At 43.6% G+C, this 24,337-nt stretch overlaps 1 protein-coding gene across 1 annotated transcript; it reads right to left on the bottom strand.

The window, feature by feature from the left end:
- Positions 1 to 11,504: 11,504 nt before the first annotated feature.
- Positions 11,505 to 23,786, bottom strand: NMS (neuromedin S). Its single transcript, XM_003274852.2, has 10 exons — positions 23,710 to 23,786; positions 21,421 to 21,476; positions 20,736 to 20,786; positions 17,009 to 17,032; positions 16,862 to 16,915; positions 15,348 to 15,422; positions 14,248 to 14,283; positions 13,615 to 13,656; positions 12,472 to 12,506; positions 11,505 to 11,533 (listed from the first exon to the last, which is right to left on the bottom strand). Exons 1-10 carry the CDS (start codon positions 23,783 to 23,785, stop codon positions 11,521 to 11,523), a joined length of 462 nt encoding a protein of 153 aa, XP_003274900.1. The 5' UTR covers position 23,786; the 3' UTR covers positions 11,505 to 11,520.
- Positions 23,787 to 24,337: the final 551 nt, after the last annotated feature.

Below are 24,337 nucleotides of genomic sequence, written 5' to 3' on the forward strand. Positions count from 1 at the left end.
TTTCAAGGCCTGGGCCTTAAATCATTCTGCATGCATGTCACCAAGCTGGAGCACAGACCGGTGGAAACCCAGCCTTCATGATACAGGGTAGAGTGAGGCAATGATTTCCAGGGCCCTGCTCTCCTGAATGGCTTAAAGAATAGAGCTGCTCCACAAATCTGGGCCATCTACATACAGACTGCAAGCTAGAGAGAAAAACGTATTTGTTCTTTAACCCACAATATTATTGGATCTTTTGTTCTGGATAATACAAATCTCATTACCAAAATGTCTCTGTTTTCTAGTGGAGTGAGAGTGTAACAGAAACTACCACCCCATCTTGAAAAACAACTATTCTTCTTTGTTTTTCTTTTTTTCCACTTCATTTTATGCATAGCAAAGCTATTTATATGCTCTGTTTAAAGAACTCCAAAAACTGGCCTTGAAAAACTAAGCACAGAATTAAGGTTGCAGAATATCTCACCTTGGGAAGAATGCTGAGCAGTTAATGTGTATTCCTGTTGCAATCAAGCTGGTGCCAGCCAGACCAGCAGATGGTTCATTGCTCAAGATGGTCATCAAGACTAGATATACTGACCCACCATTTAGTCAACCCAAGCACATAGCTTCTCCATATCCTCCCTCCCATAAAAACTCTCTGGCCAGCTTGGGAAACTTGAGATGGTCTTTGTGACACTAGCCCACCATCTCTTCAGGTTGTCAGCTCCTGAATAAACCTGCTTTTCCTCTCACCAACTCTTGTCTCTTGAGTTTGCCTTTTGAGTGGCAAGTGGCCAAACCTGGGTTCAGTTATAAGAGGGGACCCTATCCCCTCATAAAAAGGTACACTTCGCAATCCTGTCCATCATGTAAGTGCCAATCAAGGGTAAAATTACTCTCCTGTAGCTCTCCTTCCCACAAACACTTCTCACTCTTCTTCACCTGCTTAAGGTCCTGGTTACAAATGGGAGTGCTTCCCTCAGCCACCTCCCCTTCTGAGTCTGCAGCCACATGGTCTACCAGCTGGCTGCCCAGTGACCCAGCATCTGCGTTGCTGCCATGTGCTGAAAGCTTCCTCCCCTGAGCTTTGCTTTATTAGAACAATTTCCTAAGTTCCATTTCACCAACATCCAGAAGACAGAGATGAACTATCTAAATAAAATAACACCTACCATCTTTTCCTTCAGTTCCTATTGATTGTGACTTAATCTCTTGAGGCAAGTTGATGGGCTTAATATTAAACTGAAATACCAAGAGTTAGCAAAGGGATCAGAGAATTGAGTACAAATAAAATTGTTCACAAGTGGAATTTTTCCAACTCTCCAAAAGGGTTGGTTCAGGGCATGCATGTTTGTTTTCATTCTTATCTTACACAAGGTAAATACCTTTAGAAAGACTCAGGAAGCCAGACTGTCTGAAGAATGTTGGGTAGGAAAATAATCTGAAACCCTCAGCAAAAGTGGAGGAGGGCCTCTGCTTAACTTCCCCCAAATATGCTGCCCACTGGGATTTCTTTTCAGCCCCACATCAGACACCACCCTGGCTTTACTTGACCATGGCAAGCCCTTGCCTTGTTGTATTCTTACACAAGGTACATCACCTCCACCTAACAATTCAATGACCCAGATGATAGGGATTGTGGCTTTGTGAGTTCACATCCAACTGGGCCCTGTACCTTCATCCCATCTGATTGCAGGACTCAGCCCAGGGATAATTCTGTGCCCTTGTGAGACAGCCTAGACAGTGACAAGCTAAAGATATTGAAGCCAGTGGGACCTGGGTTTGAAGTCTGACTCTGCCATAACTATTCCAGGCTTCCAGAAATGGAAACTCAAGGCAAAATATCTATGATGTGACGTTAGTGTGTGTGGATATGTTTGTAACTGTACATACAGCACACTTACTGAGAACTTATATTCATTCTTTTTTTTTTTTTTTTTGAGATGGGGTCTCACTGTCACTGAGACTGGAGTGCAGTGGCATGATCTCAGCTCACTGCAACCTCTGCCTCCCAGGCTCAAGCAATCCTCCCACCTCAGCCTCCAAAGTAGAATGGACTACAGGCACATGGCACCACGCCTGGCTAGTTTTTTTTTTTTTTTTTTAAATTGAAACAGAGTCTCACTCTGTTGTCCAGGCTGGAGTGCAGTGGCATGATCTTGGCTCACTGCAACCTCCATCTCCTGGGTTCAAGCGATTCTCCTGCCTCAGCCTCCTGGGTAGCTGGGATTGCAGCATGCACCACGAAGCCCAGGTAATTTTTGTATTTTTAGTAGAGACAAGGTTTTGCCATGTTGGCCTGGCTGGTCTCAAACTCCTGACCTCAAGTGATCCACCAGCCTCGGCCTCCCAAAGTGCTGGGATTACAGGCATGAGCCACCATGACCTGGCCCCTGGCTAGTTTTTTATATTTTTTGGTAGAGACAAGATTTCGCCATATTGCACAGCCAACATGTTTAATCATAATAGCAGGCTTATGTGGTAGATGCTATCATTTGCCCCATCTTCCAGATGAGTAAACCGAGGCTCAGAAAAGTTAAGTAAGTTTTCCAAGATCACACAGGTAGTTGTCAACAATAGAGCTGAGCCCCTAACCCAGCCCTTAGCCCCCTAGTGTACTCAAAAGCTAATCACTAATTTGATGCAGAAGAGGGAGAGATTTCAGAGCCCAGTCACAGCAACCTGCTTAGTACAGGTAGAAGATTGTCCCCAAGTAGAAGAACATTTGCTCATGCTATAATAATAATAATGAAAATCAACCATGAGCACTGAGTACTTAGGAGGTGCTAAGCACTGTCTAAATAAATTATTTACAAGAATTAGCTCATTTGGCCAGGCACAGTGGCTCCTGCTTGTAATTCCAGCACTTTGGGAGGCCAAGGCGGGTAGAGCACTTGAGGTCAGGAGTTCGAGACCAGCCTGGCCATCATGGCGAAAACCTATCTCTACTAAAAATACAAAAATTAGCCGGGATTGGTGGCATGCACCTGTAATCCTAGCTATTTGGGAGGCTGAGGCACAAGAATTGCTTGAACCTGGGAGGCAGAGGTTGCAGTGAGCTGAGATTGTGCCGTTGCACTCCAGCCTGGGTGACAGAGGGAGACTCCATCTCAAACAAACAAACAAATGAACAACAACAACAAAAATCAACGCTGCAAGGTAGTTTCTCTTATTATGCTCATATTAATGGTGAGGAAACTGAGGCACAGAATGATGAAAGTAAGAGGCAAAGGTGGAATGTGAACCCAGTCAGTCTGTTTCTTGGTTGTGTGTGTATGTGTGTTTGGGTTAGGGTGAAGGAGGTTTGTAGTGGAAGAAGGCACAAAGACCCCTCTGCTATGTCCTCTGCCCTCTGGTCAGACCAGGATGCTTGTCCCTGGAGCATACCCTGTATTGTCCCACTTCCCTATTTTGTGTTATCCTCTTTGTTAGGGACACTCTCTCTTCTATCACCATTGATGGGCATCCTATGGATCCTTGAAGGACCAATTCAAGAACCACCTCTCTCCTTGATTCTCCTGGACACAAACAATCTCTTCCTGTGTTTTCATATAAATTAACTTACAAATTATTTTCTTCGTATATAAATTATTACTTTTTACACAATTGACATCCAATGTACCTGCCACCACCTTAAGAAAAAACATTTCCAGTATAGTTGAAGCCCCTTTGTAGCCTTTCTTGTTTGTATCAGTCTTCCCAGGAGTCACTGATCTCCTAAATTTGATGTTTATCTTCACCAAGGTGCTGAACTTATATAAATGTTATCTTGCTATAAAAAGCATCCTGCTTGTTTCACTCAACATCATGATTTTAAGGCTCATCTAACTTCATGCAAATGGTTCATTCGTTGTCACTGCTCTATACATTTGATTTCTAGGAATAATATAGTATTTACTCATCTCTTCTCTTGTTAAAGGACATCTGGGTTCTTAATAACCTTTGCTTTAACAAACCACGTGAACACTCTTGTCCTTGTGCCTTCAAGGACTTGGCAAGACTTTCTCTGGTAGCTAGATATTACAAAGAGTAATGTGGCAGTGAAGACTTATGGGACCAAGATCTGATTAACATATAGGCCCAGAAAGGCAAGCCAAGTCTTTGGAGCTGGTACATCTCTTCTAGGGATGTCTGAAGGTTTCAGGAAAAGTAGTTGTGATACTGAAAATTGGGCGGCAATTTACGTCACTCCTATGGGATGAAGGGGTAAAAATTACAGACCAGTGTGTGCAATGGGAGAACCCATGACAAACTCTCAACTATTTCAGTTAGGACCCTAAAGAACTGTAAGAGTAAGAGTGGATAATAAATAAAAACAAGAGAAATAGCACACAATAGAAACTGACATAAATGAGATGGAGATAATATAGTTATCAGAAACTGACTCTAAAATTTTCTATGTTAAAGGAGAAAAAAAGATGAAAAATTTAATCAGAAATCTAGAAATTATAAAATGAACAAACAGAAATTCTATAACTGAAAAATATAGTAACCAAAATGAGTAATACAGCAGTGGTCTTAGTAATATAAGATATACAGCCAAGTGGAAATTAGTGAACTGGAAGTTAAATCAAAGGAAAATATTCATTGTGAACACCAGGCAGTCAAGACAGTGTGGGGGATGGATAGATTGCAGTGAACAGAACTAATATAAATGTACTTGGAGAAAAAGAAAGTATCAGTATCAATATTTACAGAAATAATGGCTGAGAATTTTTTAAAGCTGATAAAATATATCAAGCAATAGAGATATGACATCCTATGAACTCCAGGCAGAAAAAAAGTAGAAAGTCACACCTAGGCAGATTAGCCATAGAAGTAAAACTTTTGAAAACCAAAGAGCAGAGAAAAATCTTAAAAGCAGCTAGAGAAAAAGCAAGCAAGCAAACAAACAAACAGATTAATGGACAGTAAATATGCCTTGCCCTTTTCTCTGGAGGGAGACATTGTCTGTATCTTCCAAGGCAATTCTCTGCACAAACATCCTTGAAAAGACAGGAGAAAGGGAAGTCAGTGTCTCTGCTCCCAAGGTGTGAAGAAATGCAGGAAACCCATAGAGGATTGTCTCCCAAAAGTAGCAATCTTCTTACAGTTTTACAAGTAATAGAAATTGAGGATGGAGAAGGAGGTTGAAAATTTAACCAAGGTCTGACATCCAGGATTAAACCCAGGCATTCTGACTCCAGAGCCTAAGGTCACATACAGATGAGTTGCACAGCAGGAATGGGAGGGAGCAAAAGATCCACTCTTGTTCCCTGTGCCACACAACTCCTGAAAAATTGTGTGTTAACTGCATTGGTATGAATATAATTCTATACATTCTCCTTGAGCTGCTTTCAGAAGGGATCCTCAGTCTATAGGGAGATTCAGAGGAGGTAGAAACTGCCCCCAAACAAGGTGCCTCTGAAAATTCATGTTAAGGCTGGTTCAAGGCCAGTCTTTGTTTTGGAATGGGAGAGGTTCTCTGCGGTGTGATGTTTGGGGCAAGGAGTGGCCAGGGCCTGTACCTCAAAACATCTCTTCCAAGAGCCCAGGGGCAGCCTGTTAAGATACAATTTCTAGAATGAATTATTGAACAATACATTTTTCAATAAATGGAAATAAGAAAAGTGATCACTAGAGGTCAGTTTGGTTCTTGGGAACAGTCCCACTGTTTTTATCTGTCTGAAGACAAAGTGAATGCCCCATGAAGCTGTGAGCTCCTGCCCCAGAGATGTTGAAGAAGAACATGGATAACCCCCACCAGAACTGGGGGGCCCATCTGCTCTGGCCATGGGTTTGGATTTACAAAGTCCTCCAATGTCTCCAAGGTCTCTTCTCCTTCTGATTCTGGGGATAACAGGGAGAAGAGTACCCACTCACCCACGATAAGCTATTGGGCTTTACTCTCGACTGGCTTGGGTGAGAGCACAGCCTATACCTTGTGTAGTTCCGTTATCCCAGCCGGGATTGGTGGTTTAAACTATAGGTTTTATTAGTATTCGGATATGGTGAGGCCAACAGATCAGGAGACAACCGCCCTTGAAAAGATTGTTACGCTCACAGTTCCCAAGAGGAAGGGGCCCACCATGCCATGCAGAGGGCTAGAGGGGACGTGGGGAAGTCTTAGGGTCAGTCGGGAGGCAGAAGTAATGAGAGGAAAACATGGCCAAGAGCCTTTATTGTGGTTTTCATGGGAAGGAGCAAGCCAGCCAGTTTAAGAGGGCTTGACATTGGCTAGTTTAAATAACTTCAGCAAATTCAGGGGCATCGAGGTTGTCCCTAGTTGTCTGGCATCTGGCCCTGGGTGAGAGCCTTATAGAGAAGGTGGTTGGGGATATGGGCTCTGGATTGGTTAGTGTGCATTTGAAAGGCACATTCATAAGCAAGGTGCTTGCCATTTCCAGGGATTATCCCTGAGAGAGACAGTCTCTCCAGGGTCAGCAAGTCCCCAAGATGGCAAAGCATCAAAAATACAGAGTAAAAATAAATGATTAGTACACTTTGTATCTGGCAGGCATTCAAATATTGAAAGAATGAATGAATGAATAAGTGTTTGCACTACTGAGATACTGAGCGGACCTATTTGAAAAGAGAGAGTGGAAGAATGGGCTCTGGATGTGGGACTGCAGAGGACACTTGGAACAGGGGCCGGCAAAAGGGCTCTGAGCTCCGGAGGGTAACAACAAAGAGTAATCCTAAGGATGCAGCTTGAGCTGTGGCCCCCAAAAGATATGTCCACAACCTAATCCATGGAATCTGTGAATGGACCTTCTTTGAGAAAAAGATCTTTACGAAGGTAATTAAGTGAGAGACCTGAAGATGATAACATCCTAGATCAGGCCTGAGCCCAAATCCAATGACGATGGATTTAGGATGGAGCCTAAATCCAATGTCTTTATAAGAGACGTGAAAGGGAGAAGACACAGACACAGACACAGAGAGAAGGCCACGGGAGGGCAAGGCAGAGATTGGAGTGATGCTGCCACGAGTTGAGAGGAGCAGCTGGAGCCACCAGAGGTAGACGAGGCAAGGACAGACTCTCCCTTGGTGTTTTCGAGGGCGAGTGTGGCCCTGCCAACACCTTGATTTTGGACTTCTGGGCTCCAGAACTGTAAGAGAATAAATTGCTTTTGTTTTAAGCCACCAAGTCTTGTTTATTTGTTATGATAGTCCTATAAAACTATTAAATAATACAGGATAGTAATATTACAGTGGAAAAAGCAACTAGGCTTTTAAACAAAAGACCCAGGCTTCATCCTAGACATGCTGCCTGTTGCTGTGTGGCCTTGGGCAGGCCACTTGGCCTTTCGGGGCTCTTTTCCTTGGCAGCCCATGAGAAGGCAGGGCTGAATGATCAATGAGACCTCTGCCCACTCCAAGGTTCTAAGAAGTCCCTTTCACAGTTCTGTCCTGCCCAGATATGGACCCCTGATATTGCTGAAGGCCACACAGTGACCCTGTGCAATGGGCTGAGGTGTGGCCTCTCCTGTTAAAGTGAGTGCCAACACTAAGTAGGTGAGCATCCTCCATCCAGTGACTGAATCCGGGCCTTGGATTCAAACTTATTAGAAAGGACACTAGGGTAGAGTAACCTTATAAGGCTCCTTTTCATGGGAAACCAGGCCAAAAGCAGCCCAGCTCCATAGGTGGGGAGGCCCAGTTCTCACAGTGTAGAAACTGTCAGTTAGAGTCTCATTTCATCTTTGGATTCATTGGCAGTGGTAGAGCGTTGCTGGACACTGCTGTGGGACAAAAGAGTGAGGTGATGTCTGGGAAGGCAGAGTCTGTCTCCAGCTCCCCAGCATCACAGACAGGCTTGGCCAAGGAAGAGTTTTTAGCTCACATAGTGTTCCTGAGAAACAGGGGTCTTCTAGGCCTGCCCCACCCTCTTTAACCATCATCCCCCTGGCCTCGTGCCAAGGGTATGGACCCTCCATTGAGGTGGGATTTATTATTACTGGTTTAGCAAAGAGGATTCTGAGACTCTGTTTGGGGTAGAAACTACCATCTTTGGTCAACTTCCAAATCTTGAGATTGTTTCTGAAGACTGGTGTTAGCAGCTTCTCACACCAACACTGTACTCTGCTCATCAAACCTGACCTGCTCCCTACAAATGCCGAGCACTGGGTCAGTGGCTTGGTCCCTGCCCTGCACCCGTGCACTCAGAAAAATACCAGGTAGAACTAGGTTTGCTCATCTCATCTCTGTGTGGCAAGATCTACTGAGGGGTCTTAAAGCATCCTCTTCAAGAAATAGGCTTCAGACTTAATACAGAGGCTTACAAATGATAAAATACAGAAACAAATTCTAACTGACATTTTAAAAGGAGGACTTTTAAGTTTGATGAAGCACTTGAGAAGTTAAAAGAAGGAATAGCCAGTGTGATTTAGGTCATGTCATTGGGGTCCCTCCTCGCGTTGAACACTCATCTTCTGCCTCATCTCCTCCATAGGATAATCTTGGGAGGTCTTCTAGACTCCTTCTAGTCAAATGCAAACACAGATATTTACAGAGGAGGGGGCTGAGAAAAAAGGCTGAGTGAAACCACCTTTGCAAAGATTATGACAGTAAGACAAATCTAGCATGGATGACTCCATCTTGCTTCTAACCCCACAGGCTGGCTGTCCGCACTTCTTGCTACGCATAGGCCAATCTAACCATGGGAGGAATTTAGTTTATAGTTTAACTTGTTGTTGTTGTTATTCTTACTTTGAGATGGAGTCTTGTTCTGTTGCCCAGGCTGGAGTGCAATGGCACAATCTCAGCTCACTGCAACCTCCACCTCCTGGGTTCAAGCAATTCTCATGCCTCAGCCTCCCAAGTAGCTGGGATTACAGGTGCGTGCCACCACGCCCAGCTAATTTTTGTATTTTTTAGTGGAGGCAGGGTTTCGCCATGTTGGCCAGGCGGGTCTCAAACTCTTGATGTCAGGTGATCCTCCTGCTTCGGCCTCCCAGAGTGCTGGGATTACAGGCATGAGCCACCGCGCCAGGCCCATAGTTTAACTTTGAAGCAAGGATAATAGTTTCTCCTTAAAACTAACCTCCTTCTTGCCATGAGATTAGGATTATATGAGGGGCATGAATTCTGCTAAAATGTCAATGTCATTTCTGTAATTTCTTATTGCTCAGGAGTCGTGTGGCCAGAGGTCTCAAGATTTGTGACTTCCCCAATTGCTCCTACAGATAACGACACTACTGTAGAACCTCAGATTGAAATGCTTTTCAGACTTTTGCATTCTGGCAATTGACTGATCCCATCCAGACCCATGACTCATGACTCAGCTGGTCTTGTGTCCCCCACCCAGAGGCTGGCTCAGAGCATGAGGACCCTTTTCCACACCCATATGACTTCATCCTCAACCAACCAGCAATACCCACTCCCTAGCCCCCTGCCCACCAAAGATTTTATCCATAAAATCTTTAGACTCTGAGTCTTTGAGGAGACTGATTTGAGTAATAACTCTGATCCTTCCACTTGGCTTGCTCTGCCTTAAACTCTTTCTCTACTGCCATGCCCCTGTTTCAGTGAATTATTTTGTCTGTGTAGTGGGCAAGAAGAACCCATCAGGCAATTACATGAGCCTTGTGGCTTCTTAAGAGAATCTGGGGTTGCTGTGCTTTAACTTAATGCTGTCAGCAATAAAGAAACAGCCCTAGAGTCCCTTTGGTACACGTTGTGTGATGCAAGCCATCTGAGTGTAATCAGAGCCAATGGTTATTGATTGTTCACCCTGTCCCACCATGACAAGATGCTCTCATATAGACCATCTTCTTAGGCCTCACAAAGTCTATGTGAATAAGTTACTATTATTACCATACCAACACCATTTTACCATAGAGGAAACCGAGGCACAGGAATGGGAAGTGACCTGTCCAAGGTCACCCAGCTAAAAGTAGAGGAGTCAGGATCTGGAGCCATCCAGCCTATCCCAATCCCATCCCTCAATCCTCAATAATAACAAGATAGTTAGGCCATGCTAAGCCAATGCCAAAGATGGTGAATTTTAAAAATATGTCCTGTTATTAAAAAAACATATACCCAATCCTCCCACCCCCCAAGACTTCCCAATAGGATAGGAAAATAATGTGTCAGTGTGAGTGGAAAAAACAGTGTTTCCTCTGCTCTCATACCTAATGCCTGTGGGGTTTTCCCCCAAGCAAGCATCAGTTCTGCAGCAGATATCAGCTGGTGCCCTCCAGTTCAATTCTGATACCATCTACCTGGAGATGGCATCAGATCCCACAGGTTCAGGGCTCAGTCCCCAAGACTGTGCCCCACTTCCAACACCAGTCACAAGCCCCAGGTTATTTTACCTGTGCTTCTGGCCAACAGGCTATGAATTGGGGCTCCCATGACCACCTCCTGAAGTTTGACTAATTTGCTAGAGTGGCTCATAGAACTCAGGGAAACACATTTACTAGTTTATTATAAAAGGTATTACAAAGGATACAGATGAAAAAATACCACCATCCAGCAACCTCCATGTGTTCAGCCATCTAAAAGCTATCTAAAACCCTGTCCTTTTGGGTTTTTATGGAAGCTTAGGGTTACATAGTGTCCTCCTTAAATAATGAGATTGAGAAAATATGATTAAATACAGAGTTTATTCTATTTGAGCTCAAAGCTTGAGAATAGCCACCTGGAAATGCCAACTCCAAGCTAATGGAATCAGCATTCTGAAGTGGAGAGGTCTGAGGGTTGTTGATATCGGCAAAGTTGCAGGAAGTTAAATAGGATTTTAACATTGTCCATACAAGGTTAGTGCATAGTTACAACAACTGGACTGGTTATAGGCTGTGTTCTTTTTCGGGATGGGTATTTAACATCCCACATTGAGGATGTAATAGTCATGGGGTCTTCTGCGTCATCTGGTCTAAGTTGTGTGCAAGACAATAAAGGAAGAAGTTAATCTCTAACAAAGGTCAGTAATTAAGAGTGAGGGGTCTTATCTCTGGTGCCATTCAGTCTTTTTTAGTCATTTTACAGAACAAAAAATAAGGAAGGGAGTTCATCCATAATTGGAGAAGCCAAAGTGGCAGCTGCATGTAACACAACTGAGGCCACACAGTCACATTTCTCTCAAGGCTCAAATCATTTAAAGTTCTAGTAGCCTTAAGTTTGAATTGTTTAATTTCACAATAGGCATGACTGATTAAAACATTGGCCATTGTTGACCAACTCAACTTTCAGTGCCTCTTCTCCCTGGAGATTGGGGTTGGGCTGAAAGTCCAAATCCTCTAGTCCTGCCTTGGTCTTCCTGGTGACCAGCCCCATCCCAAAGCCACCTAGGGGCTGCCAGCCTCTGCCAATCATCAGCATACAAAGAAACACTGAACATTTTGAAATTTTCAAGAATTTCAGAACTTGTATGTCAAGAAATATGGACAAAGACCAAATACATATTTCACAGTATCACACAATGCTACTTTATTTTTATAAAGCTAAATATCTAGTGAATATAGAGCAAGAGAAATATCTTTAAATATTGTTCATGGAAAGAAATTTGATATTTGTTCAACATAATCCCTGGATGGCCTAATCAGATCCAGCTTTCTTTCACCATTGAATCCTAAAAAAAGAAAAGAAAAATGCACCGCTCAGGTCAAATCAATCTCAGAATCAAGACAAAGCCCATGGGCAGGTTATTATGTAACATATTTTACAATTAGACCTCAGTTTGATGTGTCATAAGTGCCCAGGTTGCTTTCCCCACAATCAGTACTTACAAGATTTGTTTTTGCTCTATCTAATTAGGCCATTAGGTTGGTGTAAGCACTATGGCCTCAGGGAACATCTTTGCCTTGTGTTTGCTGGGTAGTGCCATTTCCCAGCAGTGGGACAGCTTTCTCAAGACACCTTGGACTGCTGGGACCCTGACCACTGACTCCTGCTGGCAGCATCCATAGGACAGCGGCCTCATGTCCTTGGGACCACATCCTCATGAGAAACAGAGGAGGCCTGGAGCTGCCCTTGAGCATTCACTTCCTCTTCCACAGCCTGAAGGCCAAGGAATCGCTCCAAATTAAAACTCGATCTCAGAGCACCACTGGAAGGGGGAAACAGACTTGCCTGGCTGTACTTAGAAATGATCTCACTGTAGGGAGCCTGGTAGCTTCCAGAACTCCTTGGTGCACCACCCAAGCATGACAGGGTGATGTTTCCTTATCAACGGGGCCAGGTGAGAAGTCACGGAGGGCCCAGCTGGGCTGCAATGAGTCTGCATCCCCATCACAGTGACAGCTGGAGACCACATGCCTCCGAAGAGCTGGGCATGGAAGTGAAGGCTGCAATATTGCCCAGACAGCCTACATCTGCTAGGCTGGGGTGGGGGTCTCTGTGGTCCTGTGTGCAGGAAAAGGGAAGGGGCAGAGTTCTTGGCGGTTATGCAGGGTCCTCATTTCTTGAACAATGGTCCTCCCCGTGGCTGCCTCTTACTCTCTCCAGTCAGACACATAAAATTTGCTTGAAAGAGAAAAACGGTGATGGAGCTGACCTTGGACTACCTACTGGGCCTCATCTTCAATGTTTCTTCCATTCCTGGGCTGAAAAAAAAAAGGAGCAACTTACAGATACTGAGACACAACTTTCTGCAGCCTGTATCTTGATTCAGCTCTTCTCTCTGTTGAACCCTAAGGCCTCATTCTTCTAACTGGGACTTCACTCCTCTCCATGGGGACTCACCTGGGAAGCCCTCGCCCTGTGCTAGTGCTAGTCCGTAGGTCCTCTGGGACAGTGCTCCAGGAACCTTGCTGCTCCTAGGACCCCAACACTGTCACCCATCATCCCCACCCTTTAGCCTTTGCTTATGTGGTGGGAGGTTCCACAAACCATCCAGCACAGGACTGCCCAGTCTGGAGACGTCAAGGAGATGGACTGTTTCTCAAAGCACTTTCCAGGAAACGAGTAGGTCATGCAGACCCATGGGAGTGAGAGAGTGGTGGGAAGCAGCTCCATGGTCCATATGTTTGGGAAACAAATGATTAAGCCAAGAGACACAGGTTGTGTTCTGCAGGACTTCTTACAGCCTGTGATGGGCCAGTGTGTATTGCGAGTCTTCGCGAATGTCGGGTGCAGCGTTTGCCAATCTTAGCTGACTTTTGCAGAATACCTTTTAGTGCCAGTGATTCACAGAATGCAGTTTCTGGGGGCATGGATCTAGTCTGATTTGCTCATTTTTCTATGCAAATACTGAGAATCTCAAGGGTGGAGCACAGCTAGTGAATGGCTGATCAAAATCTAAAAGATAACTCTTCTGACTCTGTGACCTTTGCAAGAATCTCTGTCACCCAGGAAGGAGTAGAGGATGGTGCCTAAGCTCCTCCTGCCATGTGTTTTTGAGGCCATGAATCCTAGTCCCTAATGCTATAAAACATGGGCTCAGATTCTGGTCTGCCTTGTGTCTGTCTGTCAGCAGAACTCCCTTATGCCTACTCTGGTGCTCTCAGCATCTCTCCTGTTGGACCTTTGCCTTTGCAAGCTTGTAGGAGGAGATTTTGACTTGGAGTGATTCCCAGTGAAGGATGAGAGAGTCCCCACAATTATCCACCAGTTTACCAAGGAGTCCTGGCTCTGCTGTTTGCAGTCACTCCATGATTGGGATGGCTACAGTGAATCGAGGTTAGAAAGCAAAGGTGAGAAAACATGCTATACCCTGAAAAGGAAAAAGGGTCGTCCCCAGGTCGCAGTGTGATCCTGCAACATAAAAACATAAGCCATTATGCAACCATGTTGCATTTCAAGTTCTTCAAAAATGTCTATAGAAACAGTTTTCAAAATGGGTGGTCCCAGACCACTGGCACCAACAGCTTCTGGGAACTTGTAAGAAATACAAACTCTTTGCCCCAATCCAGACCCACCGAATCTTTGGGGGTGGGGCCAAGCAATCTGAATTTTAGCCAGGTGACTCTGATGCATGGCCACATTTGAGAACCACCAGTGTTTGGGGTTTGTGCTCCGGCAGTACCTCTGTTGGAGTCTGTACAATGGCATGCGGGCCCCTGAGCCAGAGAAAGCAAGGCCTCAGGAGCAGCTGGCTCCAGGTGACTCATCTCTGGGGCTGGAGGTGAAATCTGAACAGCCAGAGGCATCGCCCTATGGTTCCTCTCTGCCCCAGGGAAACCTGAACTTAACTGCTCAGCCACAAAGGATTCTCAGGGTCCTTTGGAGACCAGCTCTGCCCAGAAGTGGTCTGGAGGGGCTGCAGGTGGCTGGCTCCAAGGACTTCCCCACCCTTCTCGGGTAGGGCTTTCTTTGGGGGTCGCAGTCTCCAAGGCTCTTGTGTACCTTCTTGGTGAAGTCCCCTGCAGCAGTCCCTGAACCCTGCAAGGATATGAGGCACAGGTTAATTCAACAGGAACCACATCATGACCTTGCAGTTGTCTTGCGGTGATCCTGCCCTCCCTGGCTTCCTTCTAAGGTAGTCAGAAGTCTGGTGCAAAAGAGGAGGTGGAGAGCACGGTAAATGGATCACCGCCGTGATCTTCTCTAGCAAGCTCCTGCTCAAGAAGGCAAGCTTGTTGTCTTGGCTGAGTTACCATCTGTGTCCAAGTACGTTAAGTTTGCTTGCTCCTCCCAACAGCACCAGCTTTGAAATGGGCACATTGCAAAGCTTAGGAAACTTTTAAAGGATTAGCCATTTTGGCTTCTTCAGCTTGTTCATTGCCTGTGAATCTGGTGTAAGAATGGAATCAGACTGGACTTGGAGGCTTGCGGTTAGCAGGGGGTTGGACAAACTGCTGCTGGTGCCCAGGGCGGCCAACCAGTTTTTCAGGCACTTGGGGCCCTGGGATTTTCAGAGCTAAAACTAGGAAAGTCCTGGACAAACTGGGATAGCTGGTCACGCTACCTGGGTAAGGTGTTCAAAATAAATTTTCTCTCTGCTATTTGTTTATTTATTTTTGCTACCATGAAACAAAACTTTGATTACCATTAAAAAGGTTCAGCTGGTAATTTCTAAATTAAAAAATAAAAACAAAAGAAGAAAGCCCTGAGAAATGGACAACGGGCAGGTAGGGTAATGGGAAGCAGAAGATACCACCAGGGCAAGTTTCATGTCAGGAGAAAGAGACAGGCGAAGTGAAAAAAAAGTACAAAACCAAGGCTCAACTTAGGGATGAAAGGAGCAGAAGAGGAGAGGGATGGAAGCAGGCTGGGTCATGGGGTCTCTCTCCGGGCCCTTCAAACCACCTCATGGGGTTTCAGTGGAGGAAACTGAGGCCCAGGGAGGTCAAAGGACCAGCAGTTCTGCTCAACACTACCTGCCAAGGTGGAGACTGTGATTTGAGGAGAGAATGACAGTGAGCCCCAAGGTGACAGCATGCTTTTACCACAATTCAATGAACTGTGAGGGGCATAAACTATGGTGGAAGAATAAAAGCACGTACTCGCTGCAGAATTCTCTTCATCCGTCTGTTGGCAAGCTTGGCAGCCAGGTGCATTAGAGGATGCACTGGAGGAAACTGCAACAGAGAGGCGCAGAGAGGGTCAGACAGGGGGACATCCACAGAGGGGTATTTTGAGAGCCCAGGGCTATTCGCATTCCTTTCTACTCACTTCCCTTACAAATGGGTTTAATTTTCAGAGTAAAATCCATTTTCGAGTCGAAGCCTGAAATTTTATGTTTTCAATAAAGAGCCGCTTGCCTTGAGAACAGGTTTCAATTCTAACACAGCCCTTAAAAATATTCCCTTAGGGTAAATCGGACTTTTCTCTGCATTAACCCTCAGCACTCTGTGCTCCTGGAGCGGAGCGCCTTCTCCTAGAAGCAGCTCCACATGCATTCTTTCTCCCTCCCCAGGGGTGAGCTCCTCATCCAAGGGAAAAGGTGGAGGGCAGCCCCCTTAACCCTCCCCAGGCACTTCTGGTTTACTAATCTTGTCTGTGACTGCCGTGCATACCCAGGTGTACACACCTGTCCTCATCTAGTCCTCATGAATCCTGCCTGTGTGCTTTGGTTTAGAGTAAAACTTGATTCGTGTTACAGAGAGTTTTTTTGCTTTCCATTGTTCTTTTTCCTTTCATGGTACCCTTGTTGGTCTTGATAATGTTCGCCTCCTTGGCCGGGTGCAGTGCGAGGCCAAGCACTTTGAGAGGCCAAGGTGGGTGGATCACCTGAGGTGAGGAGTTTGAGACCAGCCTGGCCAACATGGTGAAACCCCATGTCTTTACTAAAAATACAAACATTAGCCAGGCATGGTGGCGCATGCCTGCAATCCCAGCTACTTGGGAGGCTGAGACAGGAGAATCACTTGAACCCCGGAGGCGGAGGTTGCAGTAAGCTGAGATTGCACCACTGCACTCCAGCCTGGGTGACAGAGCAATACTCTGTCTCAAATATATATATATATATTCTATGGCCTCTCCAATATTCCTCAAATCATACCCCATAGAAATTCACCTACACAAGCTGCTCTCAAGGGTAACTCAAATCTGTAGGAAGAAAGTTAGAGGTGATGGTTACTATTCCCATTGCACATACACATGGCGACAGCCATGGAAGATGTTCATCTGTGGATCACCACTGGGGGATGGTACCATACACATCACAAAGCACAAATTTAAAAACAGACAGTAAGAAAAAACAATATAAAGAGAACACAGTGTTTACCAGGCTCTTCCTGCACCTCTGTTTAAGTGCATAATAAAGTTATTTCCTACTTATTTTTCCTTTTCTATAATTTATTCTTTAACTTCTCAGATCAGTTGGCCACCTACCACCCCCACCCCAGAGGGACAAAGAGAATCCCTGTAGCCCCAAGGAAAAGCCCCTGGGAAGCTACTACCCAGAGAATGTCCGGAAGCCCCAGCTTTTCTACTTGTCTGCACATATTAAGAAGGGATGGACGACAGGCAGAGGAGAGCCACTTTTACAGACAGATGATTATGATAAAATACTGACCCCAGTTTTAACTGGATGTGTTGCCTCCTGAGTTCTGGAGTAGTGAAACAAAAACTAAATAAGAAAAGAAAGTGATATTAGGATCGAGTGTCACTTGCTCTAAACATGGAAGCTGCATGCACTTGTACTGGGCTGGGCGGTACTCACCCTTTTGTATATGTCTTGATTATCCTGGAAAGAGGATTGTGAGGGTAAGTTAGGTGAAATTTTACAGGGGCAGGTAACGGATAACGTTTTCTGTATAAGGTACACCATGGACCTTACTGGATTTACCTGAATATTATGATAAATTGGCAATCTAAAAAGAAATTATTACACAAATTTAATGAGACTATAGTTTATGCAGGATCTTACAATAAAGAAAATTGCCAGCAATACATCATCATGTGAAAATATAATCTCATTTCATCTTTTCAGTTTGCAGGGGATGGGGAGGAGAGACCTACTCTCTGATGCATAGAAGCAAATAACCATCTGACTACAGGTGGAATAAACTAACTATTACAGTTTTTAATTTGCTGCAGAGTGTATCCTAGTATTCAGTTTTTATAGTTCATATTGACCAAGATTCTTTTTCTCCAAAAGCTTTCTACATGAATTTTTGCTCTCCTTGCAGAAAGTCCAGTTTTCCATTTCTAAATCCTTGCCAGTGAACACATCTCAGCACTCACTTGTGTAGATGATGGCTGCATGTGCACTTATCTGACTCAAGGAGATGCTGGGAAGAAGGCTTCTTACAAAACCATAGCGTAAGTGTTCATGTCCGTGTTTTAAAAAGTCACTAGAGATGATTACTGTGAACAATCATTTAAATCTTCTGATGTGGCTAGTACTGATCATTCACATCTCACTCATGCTTAAAGATTTTTGAATCAGCTGAAACCTCAATCAAGACAAAAATTAAAGTTGTTAATAATACTTCTAATTGTATTGCTGTGAATACAATTACATCTTTCTGCAAACTTTGTGGAGAATTTCTTCAGTGGAAGAGAGCAATACCTGTGCATCCTCTCTCTCTCTCTCTCTACCATGTACATGTGTGTGGATGCACAAACATGGGCACACACACACAGACACACACTATAATCCACCAACATTACCAGTAGTGGAGGCTCTGTGGAAATTAACTCTATTTTATTTCCTTATAATCACCATTTTTAACCAGCAGAAAGTACTTGCTATTTTTACAGCTCCTGGTCTTCTTGTCAGCATCTGTTCACAACAGTGTGTGTGTGTGTGTGTGTGTGTGTGTGTGTGTGTGTGTGTGTTTATGGATGCTTATTGGGCAAACAATTGTTTTTTGTACCACATTCATTGGCTGTATACTGTTATGTTTACTTTTCAGGTCAAAAATTGATGAGGAATGTGAAGATGCTTTTCCTGGTGCTAATTACCCTGCTCAGCATTTCATATGCCCCTTACTTTACTTCTTTTCTTTTCTTTTCTTTTCTTTTTTTGGGGACAGGGTCTCACTCCGTCACCCAGGCTGGAGTGCAGTGGTATAATATTGGCTCACTGCAGCCTCCACCTCACAGGTTCAAGCGATTCTCCTGCCTCAGCCTCCTGAGTAGCTGGGATTACAGGCACATGCCACCACACCTGGCTAACTTTTGTATTTTTAGTAGAAACAGGCTTTTACCATGTTGCCCAGGCTGGTCTCGAACTCCTGACCTCAAGTGATCTGCCCACCTCAGCCTCCCAAAGTTCTGGGATTACAGGCGTGAGCCACCATGCCCGGCCTACTTCTTTCTTTTTAGAGAAAAAATTATTTCAAAGTTTACTGATCTATGTTGTTTATTATTCATTTTCCCAACTAGAATACAAATGCCATGAGAGCAGGTGCTCAGTTTGTTTTACTACCGCATCCCTAGCACCCGGCCTGTGGCATGCTCTCAATAAATATATCTTTTGAATGAGTGAATGGTAGAGCTCTGTTCACAAGAACTTATTGCAGTTTTCCCAATTGAAACATCTTCTAATCCCATGTGGTGACCAGAAACATGAAACATGAAGAGTTTTGTGGATGTCATCATTTGCAGAATGTGACTGCTTTCTGAATTGCCTTGAGTTAAAGGTCCCCTAGAGTCACAGACTTGGCCTATTCTGGAAACTAGAACAGGAGTGAACTTAGAGCTCCAGCAACACATCCAGACTTTGGGCAGTTGAGGAAACCAAAGCCCCATGAGACGAAGTGTCATGCCAAAAGTCACATTTCAGGGAAGCAACAAGCCAGGAAGAGCCAGTTTTTCTATTAATACCTTTAAATATTGGCAGTTTTATTCACTGAGCGACCGCTTGCTCTTCTGCAGTTGGAAACAATGAGTGGGATAGGCTTGGAAAAATGGAGAAGGCAGAAGGAAATTCATTCCTAGTGGGCCCTTGCTCTTGGGGATCCTCATAACCCAATTTAATACTGCAGGTTGCGCATGGGACAGCCACACTTCCACTGCCTCTGCTGGTGCAGAGGACAGCCCCACAGTCTTCACCTGAGGGATAGGGAAAGCCCTTTTGTGCAACATGTGGAGGAAGTAACAAAGGGATGAAGAACTCTGAGTTTTCAGCCTGAATTTTTGCTCCAGGACCAAGGCTGTGAAGATTATTCCTGAAAATGAGAGCTAACCATTGCCTTCAAATATATGCATAGTAAACTGAAAATAAGAAGAAATGGGCAAGATATATTCATGAAATTTGAGAAACTGATATTTGAGTCTCGAAGAATGAGAATTAGTTGCATCAAGAGGCAATGGCAACAACTAGCACTTAAGTGCTGTCGTTTGCCACGTTCTGGATGCTGTTGAAAACACTTCACAAATATGAAGCATTTAATCCTTACAACAGCATTCTGGGGTGCTATGAAAATTACCCCTATACTACAGATGACAAAACTGAGGCACAGAGCAACTAAGACACTACCAAGTTTAAACAGAGCTGGACTTCGAAACCAGGTATTTTTGTTTTAGAGTCTGGACTGTTAACTGCAGCCAGTGAAGGAGGCAAAGTCATTTCTAACTAAGGAAAAGACTGTGCAAGGACATCAAGGGCCTGGTGTATTTGGGGAATACTGATAGATTCACTGGTAGATTCACTGTGGCTGGAGCATAGTGTGCTGTGGGTTGGGGGAGGTGAGGGATAAAGAGATGTGGCTCAAGGTGAAAATGTAGAGGCTATCCTAGGCATCATGGGCTATCCTACCACCCTTTTGTACTTTCAAGTAAATCAACTTACTTTATATTCATTGAAATATTTGTGTGGTTACTACAGTTACTGTAAAGTTTTTTGTTTTTGTTTTGGTGAGATGGAGTCTTGCTCTGTCACCCAGGCGGGAGTGTGGTGGCATGATCTCGGCTCACTGCAACCTCCGCCTCCCCGGTTCAAGCGATTCTCCTGAGTAGCTGGGATTACAGGCATGTGCCACCTCGCCCAGCTAATTTTTGTATTTTTAGTATAGACAGGGTTTCACCTTGTTGGCCAGGCTGGACTCAAACTCCTGGCCTCAAGTGATCTGCCCACCTTGGCCTCCCAAAGTGCTGGGATTACAGGTATGAGCCACCACGTCCAACTAGTTACTGTAAAGTCTTTTAAATGATAACTATTGTTTTGGAGAACTGCTATATCATGGTATATCAATTTATAATATATGCAATATAGCATAACATATAATTAGCTTAACTATACATAATTATAATAATTGTAAGAATATACAAAAACTCACCATATTTTATAGTAATTTATATTTAAGATATTTGCTTGATTTTTTCTAAAATTATATTCTCAAACATACATATGCATGCACAGTTACACATACATACAGCATTCTCCTGTAGGTAGCAAGAGTGTGTTTGTTGCATATATATATATATACACACTTTTTTACCTTAGATTGGTGAGAAAGAGGTGCCCACTGACTCAGACAATATGCCAGTTGCTAAAAAATAAAATGAAGAAAACAAATCAAAAGGATGAGGGGGATGAAGAGAGATTGATTAATGGGTAATCAAATACAATTAGATAGAAGAAACAAGGCCTGGTGTTTGATAATTCAGTAGAGTGACTATAGTAAACCATAATCTATTGGATATCTCAAAATAGCTAATAGAGAATAATTCAAATGCTCCCAGCATAAAGAAAATGTAAATATTTAAGGTAAATGTTTAATATCCATCAATATTCCATTTCCCCCAACTTGGTTGTAACACACTATATGAAAGTATCAGAATATCACATGTACCCTGAAAGTATGTACATCTATTATGCATTTAAAATTTAAACAATGAATCAAAGATAAGCTTAAATTCTTCAGTCAGCAGAATTTTATTACAACAGATTTAAAATTCTAAAATTGTCCTATTTCTGAACCTCACATTATCTTCTCACACAGTGGCAGTGAATTTCAATACAACCCTCAGGATGCCTTAAATGAGGCCATGAGAAATGGCAACAGTGACTTTCTGCTGCAGCCAAAAATCTAATCTCAAAATAGTTTTAAGTGAACATTATACACATGATGTATTCAAGGTCCAGACTAAATAAAAATCTCACATTACTGAATAATTGGGTACCTCAAGCTGCACAATATCCAAGCCATCTGGAGGATCAGCTAAAGATTGAGGAAATCCTATTGTGAGAAATCATAAAATTATTAATTAGAGAAAAGAGGTCATAGCATTTACTTCAAAGTCTTTACCATGAAAAACAGACAGAGATTCTATTAGAATAATAAACCACCAAAGAACCATACAAAAGAGGTCAGTGGGAAAGTAAGATTTGATCTGATGTTGTTAAAAGGATTTACAAAGAAAATACACTTCTACTTGCCACTAGCAAATCTGAGATTTATACAAAGATTAATTTAAAATAGCATGGTTGTTAATTTACCATGAGTGTTCAGTACAACTGTTAGTGAGTCGTCAAAGAGGAGGAAAAAAATTCCAATGTAACAACTTAGTTTTTATTTTGATAGAATTCATGAGGATGGCATATCAGAAAATTGTGTCAACAAAGGATGGACATCAGAATCACCTTTGAACTTTGAAAACACATGGATACCCGTCTCTCTGCTGCTGCACACTCTCTAGGGATGGGCTCTGGGGAAGGCTGCTGGCATGCAGCTGGACCATATCAACCTTTTGTCTAACTTCAATGAACTCCTCTTCTCCTTTGCTTGTGATAGAACACTTGATGGGATAGCTATAGTGCAGTTGAAAGAATCAATTGGATAGGTCAAAACTAACAAGATGAAATTAGATGGATAAATATAAAACCTGGCACTTAGATTTTTAACTTGTGGAACAGGGAATGTATGGCTCAAGAGCAGTTTATGTTTAAAAACAAGACAAAAGAAAATTGTGTGGTATTTTGTTCCCTGCGTTCTCTCTGAGCCAAGATAAAGTGAAGGTAATGTTATGTTATATTCAAATAACAGTGCCTAAACCTTAAAAGGTAATAGTCTGACTTGAAATGATAAGATACAAGGTAAAGGCATTGAGCATAGTTTTCTCTGGAAACAGGAAAATTAGGAAGTATATGTTAACTGCTTTCAACTATTTTGAGAACTGCAATAAGTAAGAGATATTAGTCTTATCCTGTGTTTCCCCCAAATAACAGAATAAAGGCTGATGGTTAGAAAGTTTCATGCGATCACACTTAAGCTTAGCATAAAGAAGTTTTTGATTATTGGAATCATTCAATAATGCAAAGTAATGCAAACCAATCCTATAAGCATTTATGGCGAGGTTCTTTGCTAATAAAACGTAAAGACCTACCCTCAGGAAACATAAAGTTAAATAGGAAAAAATAGGGAGGTGAGTATAAACATATAGAAAGATAAATAAAAGGTAATAACAGATTTACAAAAGTGTAATATAAACAGGACTCTACTGGAGCAAAGAGGCAGAACCTGGCTGTCATAGCTGGCAGTGAGTTGGGGTCATTGAAGTAGTTAAATAGAATCGGGAAGCTACAGAAGGGATCCCTGCACCCTGTGAGAGGTTAAACCAGATGACCTTCACAGTCCTTTGCAAGGCCCAGTTTTGTGATTACATTGTAGGACACGACAAACAAACATACTGTTTGAAATATGTTTTCTCTGTCAATATATTTCCAAAGATTTTCTACTCCCCTAAGTCAAAATTCTAGTGGAAAAATCTAAAATGGTATGTGTTTCCAACCGTAGTTTGTTCTGCCACCGCCTACTTCCCTGCATCCTATGAAGATGGTGGTAACAGATTCCAACCACAGACCCTCACTCCACCCCTGTTCCCTAGAAGCTAGTTCGCAGAGCTGGTGAGGCGATGCCCGCGCCCGGTCAGCACCTCGGACAGCTCTAGCGGCTTCCAGTACACTCTGGAACCCTGCCTCTCTAAAACCCAACGGAAAGGCTTGGAAAAGATGCCTTTTTCCAGTGTGCGCTCCTCCCGCGCCCGTCTGGAACTGCCCATCAATTCCCACTCTTTGGGGCTGTAAGCTCAGTTTTACCAACTCTGTCCTTGTCTCTTCAGAATCCAGGGAGCAGAAATGGCTACAAGTGGGATCTTCCCCTAACTCACACCAGGAAGTGCCTCTCCCTTCAGTTTTAGCAACACATGTTCAGGACATCCCTAGGGCAGGAGCAGCTTAAAGACAATCCCACAGGGAAAAGTCTCCTTTGGTAAAAGGCTGCAGCATCTCGCTCTGTCGATCCTCTCCTAAAGGTTCAAAACAAATTGCAGCCAGAAATCAAGAAGGTAGCAATGAGGGCTGGCGGGGGAGAATAAAGCTTGACTCCCTCCAGAACTGCCCTGGGGGAACAAAGTCTGTCTCAGATATCCTCAGAGTTCAGACCAGATGGAGTCTGATGAAGCTCCCCTTACCTGTGGAGGGAATCTGTAGCATGCAGAAGCAGTAGATGGCCAAGATGAGAGGGAACTGGGGACGAAGATGTTTCATCGTGAGAGTCTGGTTTCTCCTTGCTGGCCACAGACAGGTGCTGCTAGGACAGGAGCTGCGCATTTCCCCAAGGTCCACAGGCAGAGGCAACCCTCTGTCCTGCATCTGATCAGCCCAGCGAAGAAAGTTCCTTTATTTGCAGCGCCCCAGAGCCCACTGGCTGATCACCAATCAGCTTTGCACAGGAGGACTCTGGCTTTCTCATAAATGTCATGCTGAGCCCTTATTTGTAGAATAATATCTTTCTGGAGTAGGCATTGTAGAGAGCCATCTTTTAGAACCCAGCAATGAAAATAAAAGGTGGAGAGTCCTGATTGTTATTCTATAGTGATCTGAGAAATATTTCTGAATCAAGAATGGCTTTTTCTCTTTTTAATAAAAGAAGGACACAAATCTATAAATTATTGTGTGATAAAGTCTTGTTTCCTACGAAGCTGTTTATTTTCCACCTCTAACAAAGGATGTTGTGTCATCTTGGTGCACTTAAGAAGCACAAAATTTGGAGTCTTGGGTATAATATTTTTAAAAATCTAAAGTTCAATTGGGGCTCTG

This window comes from Nomascus leucogenys, chromosome 14 (assembly GCF_006542625.1).
Source record: "Nomascus leucogenys isolate Asia chromosome 14, Asia_NLE_v1, whole genome shotgun sequence".
Lineage (NCBI taxonomy): Eukaryota > Metazoa > Chordata > Mammalia > Primates > Hylobatidae > Nomascus > Nomascus leucogenys.